We start from the raw sequence: 14,513 nt of genomic DNA, 5'->3' as shown, positions 1-14,513 counted from the left end.
GTAATTTTCTTTCAGGCAGAAGTAATGTGATCTGAGGGTGGGGAACTATTACAATCTGCTACCACCACACCATCATCCTCAACAGGGAGAATGAACCTATTTGATCAGTCCCACAAAGAATCTAATGCAACAATTGATTTCAATAGACACTTGAGGAATTTCTTCTCTACCTCTCTACCCACCAATCCAGAGAGCTCCTTATTTTACCTAGAAGCTCTGGGAGATGAAGTGAAAAAGGAGATGCCTAGACTAAAGCATTGCTGGAAGACAAAGAATGAATCCAACTGAACACAAACAAGGACTTAACGTTCAAGCCTACATTGTGATAATAAGAACAGGACAACATCAATATTTATTTGCTCTTCTTTCTGCATCCACAAAGGGCTACCTTGCAGCCCTTTTTAAATGGCCCAGAGCCTATGACAAAGGGATGAGTCAGAAGAACATTTGTGGGGATAATAGGAGAAATTCTCCAGTCATCTGGAGGAGAAAACTGCTGTGAGTCATTTGCAGCTGAATGCCAGTTAGCCACATCTTGATGAAGTGACAGAAACCTGTTTTGGAAGGATTTGAACCTGGGAGTTCTTAGGAAGTAGGCAGGATTTTCTTTCACATCAACTTTGCCACGTCTAGCTGATAATCTGCCAGCAATAATAATACAAAGGTGGTATGCTACCATAAATTCCAAAGCATTTCTTCAAAACTGTTGATTTTTACATGAGGCCATCTGGTATGTGCTTCTCTTGAGTCGCAACATGACAAGTCTTGTCTTCCACTTTTAGTAACCTTCTTGCAAGCTGGAAAAAGGAATACCTTTGTATTTTGTCACGGAATAACCAACATGTTGTAGGAATATTAAATCACTGGTAGTGTAACTAGACTATTCCTGACACTGGGCATTTCCATTAAAATTGAAATTAAAGGCAGCAGATTATGAACATTCTTTCTTAGTATTAGGTAGCTTCATAATGGCCAATCTTTACCATAATTCATTCTTTCTAGATCTGCTTTAATACAATGAACATACAGGTTTAAAAGAAGTCACTACTTCTCCTTACAGACAGTGTTTTAAAATGGACTAAAGATGATATATTTTTCTCCATCTGAGAATGCCAAATAGTTCAGTATGATTATTGAGCAGACTGAGAATTTATCTTTGTCTTAGACTGGTATTTAATTATTGCATCAAACCTATTTCTTTTTGCACAGATACTAAACAATCTTCTTTCCAGAATATATTTTAGCCAACTCTCCTCCTCTAATAAAGTGCAATCCTATCTTGTTTAATGATATTATTTAAAATGATACAATCTGCAAATCTAATTAGATCTGCAAATCTACATCAGCAAAATACTGAGTTCTGCTTGACTGGCTTGTTGACCCTGACTTTCATATTCTACTTCAGTAGATTTTTAATGGCCCCATTATCGGGGACAGTTTTAGCATTCTTCTCATAAAAATACTATACCACTGAGGATACCAAGACTCTATCCATTCCCCTTCATGAGAAGAATCTAGCTGCCCAATGCAGTTAACTCCCATTAAGTCCTCTGGAGTGATCTTGTCCTGACATACAGTTGGCCTCAACAAAAGTGACCTTAGAAAACCATTAAAAACTTGGTTCTTCCACAGGCATTGGGGACCATATGACAAGAGATCCTATTTTACAAGATGTAGTAGATGTTGAAAGTCCCAAAATATCTATTAATTTTTGCTACCATAATTTCATTGTCCTTGAATGTTTATTTTACACTGATGTATCCTGCCAAAAGTTTCATTTGTGTGAGTTGGGCAGCCATATAAATCTCTTAAATAAATAAATATTTTAAAGAAGAATTCTAATGTTAGATACTTTACCACATAGAAAATGAGAAAAAAAAATTGCAGCAGGGTAAAATCCCTAGAATATCCTTGACCAAAATAAGGTTATTTTACAATGATGTGGTTTCAGCCTACCAGATTTTCAATTATATCATTGCACGTTATTTCATGTTAATATTCTTTTGGAATGAGACCAGTTGTGAGTATTGCCTATTTGGAAAGTACATGTGTAAACATCTCTGTAATCTTGTCAGGTTTTAGGGGTCACATATATTAAAGAAGAATCTTAATTTCCCACTTTAAAACTACCAGACACATTTGTTTATTACTAAGTAAGGATATACATTTTGATCTTGAATCACATAAGAAATTGATTTTGTGGAATAAATTAAGTTTAAAACAGCAGGGAAAACTTTTACTGGAATACTTCGGCTATATGGGGATCAATACTTTAAATCAGTTGATTCTCAATGGTTGTTTTAAAGATTTTGACACAGTGTGTTGAACATTAGTTAGTCACAATGTTAACAATATACAGTACATATACCTCCAACAGCTACCAAAGCACTTGCAATTTTAAGACTCCTTAAGAGATGCAGCATTTAACAGAAATCCAACAATTCAATTCTATAAGGAATTTTAAAAAGAAAATAATAGTTATATATACTGTATACAGTTAATGCCTAAATTGTGGAACTAAAAATTAGAATATTCAATTTTGGAAAATCCATATGTGGATTTTGGCCTGTTAATTTTTAAAAAAGGAATGGATATTAGATTTCTTGTTTTGGTACGGCAAAAAATAAGATTCTTTAATCTTTCTGATGTTGTCCAGCTGTAACCTTGTATGATTTAAAATTACAACATATCTCAACACATTTTGGGGAAGAAATTTTATAATTAAAGAACTTAATTATATTTCAATGTAACATAGTGATTTTGAACTATATTCCAGCAACACGCAATATGTCATTTTAGGAGACCTGGAGCATGGCAAAGAGGAGGCTTTTATATTACTGGAAGGAAACTTTCCCATTTCTTTTCACCTTATTTTAAGAAGTAGAATAGGATCACTTCTCATTCTAACCAAGGTTAGAAACAAGAAATATCTGGTGTAGTATTTACTATTTTATTGGATTGTTTACACTGCCTGCAATCATTTTCTGCAAGATGGGCAGCCATATAAATTTGAATGAATGAATGAATATACAAAACCACACAAACTCTATTATGGCTTAACATGCTGAATGAACTTTAAAAAATGGACATGTATCCCCATATCAGTTTCACTATAGTTATTCTTTTTATATCATAAATACATAAGGTTCCTTTTTCCTGATTTCTAACTGATGCAAAAAATCACTTGTTTGGTTCACACATCATATAAAATCATAATTTATTTACCCTGCTAAATAAACCACCTTTAGCACAACGGTTTAGTGTGCATTAAACATTATTTGGTTTTGGCTTTAGTATACAATATGATCTTATCCATTAGTATACAATATGAACTTAGCTCATATTTCAGAAGACAAAAAATATTTAATAACAATGATGATATCCATTAACATAGCCTACAAGTTAAAGTAAAATTGCAGGTAGTTCTCAGCTTGCAATCATAACTGAGCTCAGAATTATGGTCGTAAGTCATTATGGTCATAAGTCCAGGCAGCACATGATTGGACCTGATTTTTTTGACGTACAGTATTTTGCAACAGTTATTAAGCAAACATGGTGGTTGTTAAGCAAATACATTTTTCCTAATAGACATTTTTTTTGCCAGAAATCAGAAGTAAATATTGGAAACCAGCAAAGGTGCCACAAATTGGCCACTGGATTCTGCAAATTGCTGTAAAAGTGAGCTGGCTGCCACATTCCCAAAATGGAATCACATGGATGTGGAGGGGAGGCAGCTGTTATAACTTCCAAAACAAGTAGCTCAAAGGAGGTCTGTTGTAATGTAAAACAGTTGTTAAGCAAGTCCAGGACTACTTGCACTTCAAGAACACCTGAATCCCTGGGGACAGACTGTTGAGCTTTTAGAAATAAGAGATGGTACAACATTAATAAGCTTTATTTTTTAATTCATTGATTGTATGAACCGTAAGACAACCATATTTCAAGTAAAGGGATGGATCAAAGGATTTTTTGCACTGAAGGAACAGATGGCTGTTCATAGGACAAATTTTCCTTCCTCTGTAAGTCTCTCTCTCAGTTCTGTTCTGGGCGGTCTTTGAGGAGGCGCTAAGGGGAGAAAAGTTGACACTGCAGAAAGAATTCTGCTCACATAGGTAAGATTCATGAATTAAACTAAACCAGAAGTTTCAAACTCGATTTCATTGAGGGCCGCATCATGGTTGTGTTTGATCTCTGGAGCCAGGGTGGGCGTGGCCAGGGTGGGCATGGCCAGCTTGATGTCACTCATGTTGGGGGCACCTATGGTGGCTTGAGTGCTCTGCCAGCAAAAACAGGCTCCTGAGCTCCATTTTCATGGCCTCCTGCAGCCATCTGCCAGTGAAAACGGAGCACACGGTCCTCCTGAGCTCTGTTTTTGCTGGCAGAGGCACTGCAGGTTAGTCCTTTGCTGTTTCCAGGGCAGTCCTGCAGGCCAGATCGAAGCACCCCACGGGCCAGATCCAGCCCCTGGGCCTTGAGTTTGACACCCCTGAACTAAATCATAATTTTCTGAAAAAACGACAATAGCTAACTTCATTCATAATATCTAGCTACAGCTAACACACAATGAATGTTTTCACCCAACACTGAACCAAATATAAACTACATTACATCTATGCATGAAAACAGTTATAACAGGCAGTTTTCTTTATTCTTTCATCAACAACAGAAGTTTGAAACAAGGAACTAAAAAAAATGTGGACTAAAGATCAAACGAACGGACAAAGTAATGCCTTTTATGCCTTAATAATTCCAGCATCATACTGATTTGGATTTATAGTTAGCTCCATTCGGGATGCTCAGAGCAGTTAGCAAATGCAAGGGTCAGCAAAAACTGTAAGATTTATCTAAGTCATTTAGATTTCTCCAGTTTAACTCAGAGCCCTATAAATCAGTGCAGTAAAAAGGAATGAGTCATAATGCCCCCATAGCAATGCCAAGAATAACACGACTGTCTTATTAGGGTGGCCATCCATCCTATTTTAGCTCTCCTACCTCCTCCGACTCCCTTATGCCCTCTAACATGGCAAATCTGTCACATCCTGTCAGTTAAGTCTCTAACACTTCAGGATTAAGCTAATACTGTTAGACGTCCATGTCCAATCCATTTACAGACATTCTAGATGCCCCAAAAGCAGCAATGTTTAAAGCCCCAAATCTTGTGAGGTGGTAGCATTTTGGATCATAACAATCAACTATACAACCATCCAAATAAAATGTTGATTCATCACATACGTTAGAGTAAAAGCTAAATGTGGATTCCCATGTATGACGATCTAAACAGCTTAGAGCCAGATTGTGCTTTGCATAATCTTCCTATATAAATAATTTATCTTTATTTTAGAAACTCCATTGAGAGCTCTATTTTACATTTGACTATTGACACTATATTGGTGGGTATGTGGCCTGATGAACTGACTTGCCTAAAGTCCACAATTCCGCACCTTTGCAATTAACAGGTGCCTGTTTTAGGAAGACTACGGCCTGCATCTCAAAGGTGGTGGTTTTAATAGGACTCCAAGATCAACAGAACACCTGAAATAGCATTGCTAACAATCCATAAGGAAATACTTTTGAGGGCTCCACATTGCAAAGCATGACATCTGTGAAGACCACATACAACAGCAGGCCACTGATGGGTCCAAGATGCTCACAATTCTGAAAGTGACAGAAAGAAGCTGCCAGACCTCTGATAAAATTCCAATGCTTTCTGGATTTCCCTAACTTCCAAGTACTGTATTTCCAATTAACTGTGCCTCCTCCATTTCTTATTTTCCTCCTGTTACAGCACAGTGACTTCAGCATAATTGTCAATGGTTGTTTAGAATATCTCATATGGGCACGATCATTCATATTGTCTGTTCATAACAGAATAAACACTTCAGAATCTACACAACTGTAATAGCAGAACATTGTCCCTTTACCTGATTAAACCCCATTTCCAAGAGGAAGAGAGGATGCAGGACTGAAACAAAGATTTTTTGACAAAGAAACATCACCAGTTGATTTGGAACAAGGACATTTCTAGCAAGAAAAGGATCAAGCACCCCACCTCCCCTTCTCTCCTATCATTTTCCCTATCCATGCTTAGGCATAATATGTGACATGGCTCACATGATAGGATACAGCTGACATTGCCTGATTCTGCAAAGCAAAGGAGGATCAGATCTATTTTTCCAAGCCCACATACTTCAAAGATATTTCTGCTGGCACGTGTACTGACGTCTTTGTTTCGGATTTTTCCCAAGATATGATTTGAGGCTTGACTTTTTACTTTGCCACTGTGTTAAATGTTTTGCATAACTAGCAGCTGTTGTAGTATTTGAAAGGGTAATTAAATAAAGGCATACAACTTTTATCCAGGAAAATGGTCTCTGAGCAGGAACATTAGCAAGTTTATGTTTTGAATGTCACACACAGCACCACTTATAAAGATGTAGAAGACGGGTTTTTTATTTGTTTTATTTACCTCATCAAATTTATATGCTGCCTATCTTACCTAAGTGATTCTAGGCCATTTACAAAAAGAAGCCATACAACCATACAAAGACACATACAGTAGTTAAAAGCAAAGAGAGAATTAAAACAAAGGTTAAAAGGTTTAAAAAAAAGTCCTGATTTTTCTTTCCAGACTGAAGAACAAAGTTTTTTGCTGTATATCTACTCCCTCCTTGCTGCATCTTGTACTTAGCTTCCAATCTTTTTGCCTTTTGAAATAAGAAATACTGTATACTATGCTTCTGCTTAGCATTTGAGAGGAGAAATATCTGGACAAAAGGGGAGAGGCTTCATTTAGTTTTAGGGATCAGCAGAAGATCCCTTGTTCTCTGATTAGCCATGATGCTCATTTCTGCACAATCAACTCCCAAGCCATCTGTCCTTCTTCTTGCCCATCTCTTAGGTCAAGGATGCACTTTTAAAATAAGAAGCAAGAGTCCTGAACACAGAAATAGCGGGAAGGGAAAGACATAAAGTATGTTCACACAACACATCCATAGTTTAATTAACCTAATTTTTGAGATGCACTTGAGGGTTTGTTTATTTGTTTTGCCTTCAAGCCATTCTTGACCTCTGGTGACTGTATTGACATATTCTTAGCAGAAATGGTTTGCCATTGCCTCCTCCCTTGGACCAACAGAAAACAACTGACTGAAAGTAACATATTTAGTACCCTTTCTTTTGTTACCACTTCCCTTCTCTTTGAAATACTGTATTGTTTTTAATTTAAAGAGGTAACATTGGAGCTGAATTACCTGTTTTTGACTGATAGCTCCAACAGCAATCTCTGGGCAGAAATATTATGAAATTTATGTTTTAAATGTTACACCCAGCACTCTGCAGGTATTTCCTTACTTCTCACTCTCACTCTCTTTCTCTCTCTCTCTCTCTCACACACACACACACACACACACACACACACACACATTCTTTTGTGATAAAGGCATTCCTGTGTGATTATAAAGGTGTATAGTGGTTTATTTATTTATTAAATCAAATATTTATTATGAGTCATAGATCAACATAAGAACGGTGAAATACAATTAGTTTAAAAGCTAAAAAACATAAAATACACAAAGTTAAAAAAAATTAAAAAATTAAAAGCTACATATAAAGACAAAAATAAAAAAAACTTCCGGTTGGTGAATCGTGGCAGCAGGATGCTGTGAGAGCGATCTCTGCTCCGCAGCACTGCTTTTTCGCCGTGTCCTGGGGACCTCAAGGGGTGAGAAAAAAAACTTATAAAACCAATTTATGAGTGACTCTGGGTGGTTTACAAATAAAATCTATGCATCCATATAAAGAGAGATACTTAAAAGCAAAGTTAAAAAACAAAACAAAGATAAAGAACTAAAAAAAGGTGGAGGGGGCATTCTCAAACCACTGATCACCCCCACAATTGCATTAATTAAATTGATTAATTAAATACACAATGCATGAATGAAACTGCCCTGCAACTTTCAGGTTGTGGCTCCTGATAATTAGTTTTTTTATTATAAAAAAATCATAGGAAAAAATGCAAGAGTAGAGAAATTTAAAAGGCCATGCCTATTACTAACCCCATCCAAGGGCACTTGTTTGCTATGTTACTTCAGCACGGAAAGGCTTTCTTTTGAGTAGGTTACTGAAGATTTTTTTTAAAGAAACGCAGGCATCATCTGTTTAAGATTATAGTCCCTCAGAAAGCACCTTCTATCCCAGTTGGAGGAAGAGAAGTTGCTAAATGCTAACAGCCAGGCAGATACTACAAACTGATTCCAGCTGTTCGGCCTGCTGAAAAGGCAGGCATATAGTTTCAGTACAGAAATTGAATTCATGTTAGCGTTGACTTGCCAATGTTCTTTGGAAGCAATTAGTAAATAATTTGGGGGAACAGAGGCATCATTACAGGCTTTTTTTCCTTTTCCTTTTAGTTTCAAACCTGCTTAACAAGAGCTTCACCCCATCTTCAGTGACCAGCATATATATTATGGGAAGACAAAGTGGCTATAGGTACATGCACCAACCTGTTCTAGAGACCTGCTTATAAGCTTTGAATGAGGTTGCATTTCCCTAGACCCATGATGGCAAACCTATGGCACGCGTGCCACAGGTTGCATGCGTAGCCATATTGGTGGGCACGCGAGCTCAGCTCAGGCGCACATGCGCACACCGGCCAACTGATTTTTGGGCCTTCTGGGCCCACCAGAAGTAGGGAAACAGGCTGTTTCCTGCCTCCGGAGGGCCTCAGGGGTGGGGTGGGGGGAAGGCCTGTTTTTCTCTCTCCCCAGGCTCCAGAGCCTTTCTAGGAGTCTGGGGAGAGTGAAAATGGCCTTCCCCACTGGAAGTTGGCAAACGGGCCGTTTTCGGCCTCCGGGTGGGGTGGGGAAAGCCATTTTCGTTATCCCCATGTTCCTAGAAAGGCTCTGGAGCCTGGGGAGAGCAAAAAAACGGGCCTTCCAGTCCCACCAGAAATTGGCAAACGGGCCTCCAGAGGGGTGGAGAAGGCCATTTTCACCCTCCCTAGACTCCTAGAAAGGCTCTGGAGCCTGGGGAGAGAGAAAAACAGTCCCACCAGGCCATTGCGTGCCAGGAGCAGGGTGCATAGAATTATAGGTGTGGGCATGCGCACACGCGAAACCCACCCCCCCTGCGCTCTCTCAACTCTTGGCACGCAATGGCAAAAAGGTTAGCCATCATTGCCCTAGACAGTTCCAGTGTGCAATGGGGGGGGTGTATTTTTGCACTCACAGCTTCTGCTTGAGGGTAACTGTGGCCAAAAGGTCTTTTCAGAGATTCACCCCATTAGATTTCCTATATTGAGAGGCCCTATTCACAATCAGTCATATTTTGTATCAACTACAGTACCACAATGCACAGTCTACATGGAGCTGCCCTTGAGGACCATTCAAAAGGTACAACTGGTCCAGAATGCAACAGTATGCATAGTTAAAACATGCCAAGTCTGTCCTTGTGCTACTACATGAGTTATATTAGTTATCAGTGCAATTCTAGATCCTAGTTATTGTCTATAAATGATACAAGGCCTAGATATTTTCAGGACTGCTATCTCCCATTGTATTTGCCCATCCAGTAAGATCAGACTAAGTTGATATACCTCAGGTCCCATCTATTAAGCAGCAACATCTTATGGGGCCTGGGTTCTCTACTGTTCTGCTTCCCTCTGAAACAACATGCTCCCTTCAAATTCACACAGCCCATTCTTGGCTGCCTGCAAGATCTGGCTATTTCCACGGCACCAGCTGAACATATCAATACAGTGGTGTCCAACCTTGGCAACTTTATGATCTCTGGACCTCAACTCCCAGAATTCCCCAGCCAGCATGGGTTGCCAAAGTTGGACATTCCTGTGTTAAGGGTAGCCACCAATAAGAGTGAGTATGTTCAAGTGTTGTTGCTTTACACTCTGCCATGGCCATGGGGGTCTTGTTTAAATGTCATTTTGCTTCTAACCCATTAGTCACCCAAAGCTATGGACAGGTAGGTGACTATACAATTTGAAATTATAAAATAAATAAAATTATAAATAAATATATATATAAATAGTTTGGAAATACAGGTTTTACTTTCATGTACATGGGACTTCAAAGTTATTCTGTGCCAGAAATATACTTCTGATGAACATTAACCAAAAGGGCTTCAGAATGTTTTAGTAATAAGAGCAGTATCCTCCTGTTTGGCATTTTTCAAATTCATTGAAATTGAGACAGTCTATAGTTTAGGCTAAAGTTACTACAGATAGTTCTCGACTTACGACCACAATTGAGCCCAAGATTTCTGTTAAGTGAAACATTTGTTAAGTGAGTTTTGCCCCATTTTACAACCTTTCTTGCCTCAGTTGTTAAGTGAATCACTGCAGTTATAAGTTAGTAACCTGGTTGTTAAGTAAATCTTGCTTCCCTATTGACTTTCTTTGTCAGAAGGTCACAAAAGATGATCACATGTCCTTGGGACACAGCAACAGTCGTAAATATGAACCAGTTGCCAAGCCTCCAAATTTTGATCACATGATCATGGGGATGCTGCAAAGGTCCTAACTGAAAAATGGTCATAAGTCATTTTTAAGTGCCATTGTAACATTGAACGGTCACTAAATGAACTGTTACCTGTCTACCTGTACTGTAGTAAGCAAGAAAATTGTAACCATATACCCCAGTAAACATTAGTCTGCTCAGCCCTTGTAACATACATCACAGCCGTCAAGACGGGGACATCTGCAATAGGAGATCAAAAAAGATAGTTGTTTTCAATTAGAGGCTGGAGCCAGCATCTTGACTTTTCTGACTCCCCAAAACCCGATTTCATATTAACATAAAGAAATTAGATCAATACAATTACATATTGAATTTAAATGGACTTACAATCTTGTGTGTGTGTATGTGTGTATACATACATACACAGTATACCATATACATATAGCATTGTAAGAGTGAAATTCCCACCTCTTGTCGCTCATATACTTGGTTCCTAATTTCATTTAAGTTCCTGTTAAGTTTTAATGATTTTATATTGCTGTTTTTATTGTATTGTAAGCTGCTCAGTATCACTTTGGATAGTAAGATGAGTGGCATATAAATTTAATAAATAAATAAATAAATAACATTCAAGAGCAAAAAGCAATTAAACAAGCATTTTCAAGAGGAGAAACTACCCCGACTCTAAAAGATGACCTCTTGGGATTAGTCCCAAAAGGTTTGAATGTTCTGCCAGTTCCCTTTTGTTTTGAATTATGCTATCCTGATGGGAAATAGTCTTCAAAACATGTAATTAAATATAATGAACAGAAATAGGATTTTAGGTACTGTTCTAAAGATAGAAAAATATATTGCTCCTCAAAATCTCTTTATAAACTGTTTATCAACACTAAAGTACCAGTAGCTGTAGTTTCACAGCAAGTTTGTTGAAAACTTTCATATTTTATTGAAACTGAAATTATCCCCAACTAATCAAGCAAAGCAGAAATGTATAATATTCTAATAAAGAAAAATAAAACTCAATGAACTCAATGGGAATTGTTTTAACTAAGTGAGCAGAAGATTGGTCCTATTAACAAAATTCATGAATTTGGAATACAGAGTACAGAATTCATATTCTGTATTGTGACATACAGAGCTATTCCTGTCAGCCATGTGAATGTTACAAGGCTAGCATACTGTGGACACTTCCCCCTTTTGCTTCTACAGGCGCTTCTCCTATGCATTTCCAGGATGACCAGAGGCTAAAGAAAACAGGGATGCCATACATCACTGCAGGATAACCACATAATATCAGCTCCTCATCCATATCTCAACATCACTTTGCATCTGCTCCCCAGTATTTTTTCAGGAGCCTGATAATTTAACAAAAAGTGCTTTTCCAAGCTTAACCAGTAAATGGTCAGAAAAGATCCGTCTGCCTTAATTAACCCAGCTAATTGATGCAAGCACAAAAGTATACTGTTAGATATTGCACAATAGGTATGCAAGATCTTTATTCCGTTTTCAATTGCCTTTATTAAGGTTTGCTTCCTTAAACTGCTATTAGTACTATTACTACTATTAATAGTAAAAGGAGACAAGCTCCACCTTTGGAAAACAATATGCCTATGAAATTATACATAATTATACATTATACATATATATACATATATACATATACATACATATACATGCATATACATATATACATATATATATATATATATATATATATATATATGTATGTATGTATGTATGTATGTATGTATGTATGTATCAGCGCTCGGTGATGGATTAAAGGGAGAAGGATATTGATGGTCTTGCCTGCATCCAATACACGGCATTTGTTGTTTTAGAAATTAAATTCCCGCCCCCCATCAATACCAGAGTTCATCTCATTAGCAGCGGGGATGGTTAAAATGTTACATCGGAAGATTAATGGGGTATTTTAGAATGCAATCAGCGCACTAACAAGAGTATACAACTAAACAGGCAGGCACGCCAAGTGGCACAGGACAGACAAGAATTTGCCAGGGGCTTCTTAATTGAGGGGAGGAGGCGGATCTCAATTCAGGACCGCGCAAGAGTCCTGTTCTTTTCAAGCAAGGCTTTCCCAAAGAGCAGTTGTTGCCCGGACGAAAAGCAGCTTTTAGCCCCAAGCGCGATGCCACGAATGTCACTATTTCCATCCAAGCCGCCGCCGCCGCCGCAATCCTTACACGGGGAGAAAAAGAGGAGGCGGGAAGTAAAATAAATAAATAATCAACCTCCCAAAAAGCCAGAGCTTGCAATAGGCGACACTGCAAGGAGGGTCGTTCTCCTGACCCTCAAAACTCTCGGGAAACTCCTCCACAGAAAAAAAAAAAAAAAATCCGTCACGGGAGCAGCCCCACTGGCGGGACGGCGGCGAAAAGGCGCAAGGGGGGGGGGGTTTGACAGCAAGGGTCCCGGCGCTCGCCTTATAGCCCTTAGCCGAGCTCCGGGGTTGCAGCCGCCTCTCGCCATTCCCTCGCCCGGAGTCGGAGCGCGCGCAACCCTGCCATGCGGGACTCCCCGCAAACCTCTCGCTTATCCCACCCCCAACCCCCCAGCCTTACCGGATTTTGGGGGATATCTGTAGAGGGAATTGGACGGGATATCCACCTCTTCCACTCCGGCGTTCTGCCGGCTGGTGAGCGCTCCCATGCTTCAGGCGCGGCGGCAGCGGGCATCCGGGGTTGCGGAGGGGAGGTGGGGGGGGGGGAAGAGAGACGGGGGGGGGTGCGTCAGCTTCCCAGCTCGCACCTTCGCCCGCCGAGCTGGAGTCGGCGACGGGACGCGCGGGGTCGGTCGGTCGGTCGCTCGCTCGCTCCTCCTGCCGCGGCGCTGCTGCTGCTCCCTCACTGAGGAGGCTGCCGCATTGACTTGCCTCCTGCTGCTGTCCCCAGGGGGGTGGCGGTGCCTACTGCTCCCCAGCCGAGGAGGGAAGCAGCCATTTCGGCCCAAAAAAAAAAAACCTCCTCCTCTCCCCTCGCCCACCACTTTTGCCAGGAGCGCCGGGCTGAGGGGGAGCCGCGCTAGTCCTCCGCGGAGCACTGCAGCCGGCGAGCCGGGGGGAGAAAAGGCGCGCGCGGGCTCACCCGCGCAGTAACTACCTCAGGTCGAGCGGCGGGCGTCGCTGCTACAAGTGCAAGAGGCAACCCCAGGAGCAGCGGCGGCGGCAGCATCTCCGCTCACTGCAGTAGCTTTGCAAGGAGCTGGGCGCCGCCTTGACGTTGGCGGTGGCGGCTCCGTCCTCCAGCCAATGGGGGCAGCCACGAAAGGAGGCTGCCTGCTCAGCAGCCAGCCCGGCGGCGCTGGTTTCGCGTCCCCCCCCCTCCCCTCTCCCTCCCCCCCCTCCTGTTCCTTGCCCCCCTCCGTTTCTTTCAGCTCTCATCCCAAGTTCACCTTGGAACGATTTAAAAAGGAAAAAAAAAAAGGCCTGTTGGACCAGGCGGTGGAGAAATGCTTGGAGGGACAGCTTATCATTTTAAAGCACAGGAAAAGTTTCGGGGAGAGACTGTTTTTAAACACCGGAAGCTTCCCGTCACCGCGTCTCGGGCGCCTGCCTGGAATTACTTTCGTTCGTCTCATTAAAAAAAAATAAAATGTGCCAGCCGCAAGACGGGAAGAGAGGCCCAGCTAGTCCGACTGTGCCAAGACAGGAAGGAGCCTTTTTGAACAGAATGCCGTTGTTTCCTCCGTTTCCTAACAGTTATGGAGTTGCTGCACTAACCTCTCGTTTCTACTAGGTATTTTCTTACAAGGACATCCAGAATACTACCGATATGCCCAAACCGGCAGATCAGTCATCATAGTTGGGATGTCATTTGACATCTATATCACTTGGCACCCCCCCCCCCCATATCTCAGTCTTTCTCCCCTCTAAATCTTAGGTTCTCCCCAAATATCATAGAAGTTGGGGGGGGGAAGAAATGCAAGGTTTGTTTAGTTCCTGTAAGTTGAGGGGAATGTATTCTGAATTGGGCATGACATTGTGAGTCACAATGTATTTTGAAGTAAGTCACTGGCATTCATTGTTCA

At 40.6% G+C, this 14,513-nt stretch overlaps 1 protein-coding gene across 1 annotated transcript in view; it reads right to left on the bottom strand.

Moving 5' to 3' along the window:
• The window catches only part of RNF157 (ring finger protein 157), a 104,930-nt gene extending 91,794 nt beyond the window's left edge, over positions 1–13,136 (bottom strand). Inside the window, exon 1 of the mRNA XM_070937547.1 lies at positions 13,049–13,136. Within this exon, the coding sequence (XP_070793648.1) occupies positions 13,049–13,136 (88 nt within the window). The remainder of the gene's footprint in view (positions 1–13,048) is intronic.
• Positions 13,137–14,513: the final 1,377 nt, after the last annotated feature.

The sequence above is a fragment of the Pituophis catenifer genome, unplaced genomic scaffold (genome assembly GCF_029215685.1).
Source record: "Pituophis catenifer annectens isolate HBS135680 unplaced genomic scaffold, rPitCat1.0.hap2 SCAF_2, whole genome shotgun sequence".
Taxonomy (NCBI): Eukaryota; Metazoa; Chordata; class Lepidosauria; order Squamata; family Colubridae; genus Pituophis; species Pituophis catenifer.
Note: the sequence above shows the minus strand (reverse complement) of the source record. Positions and strands in the feature narration are given on the sequence as shown.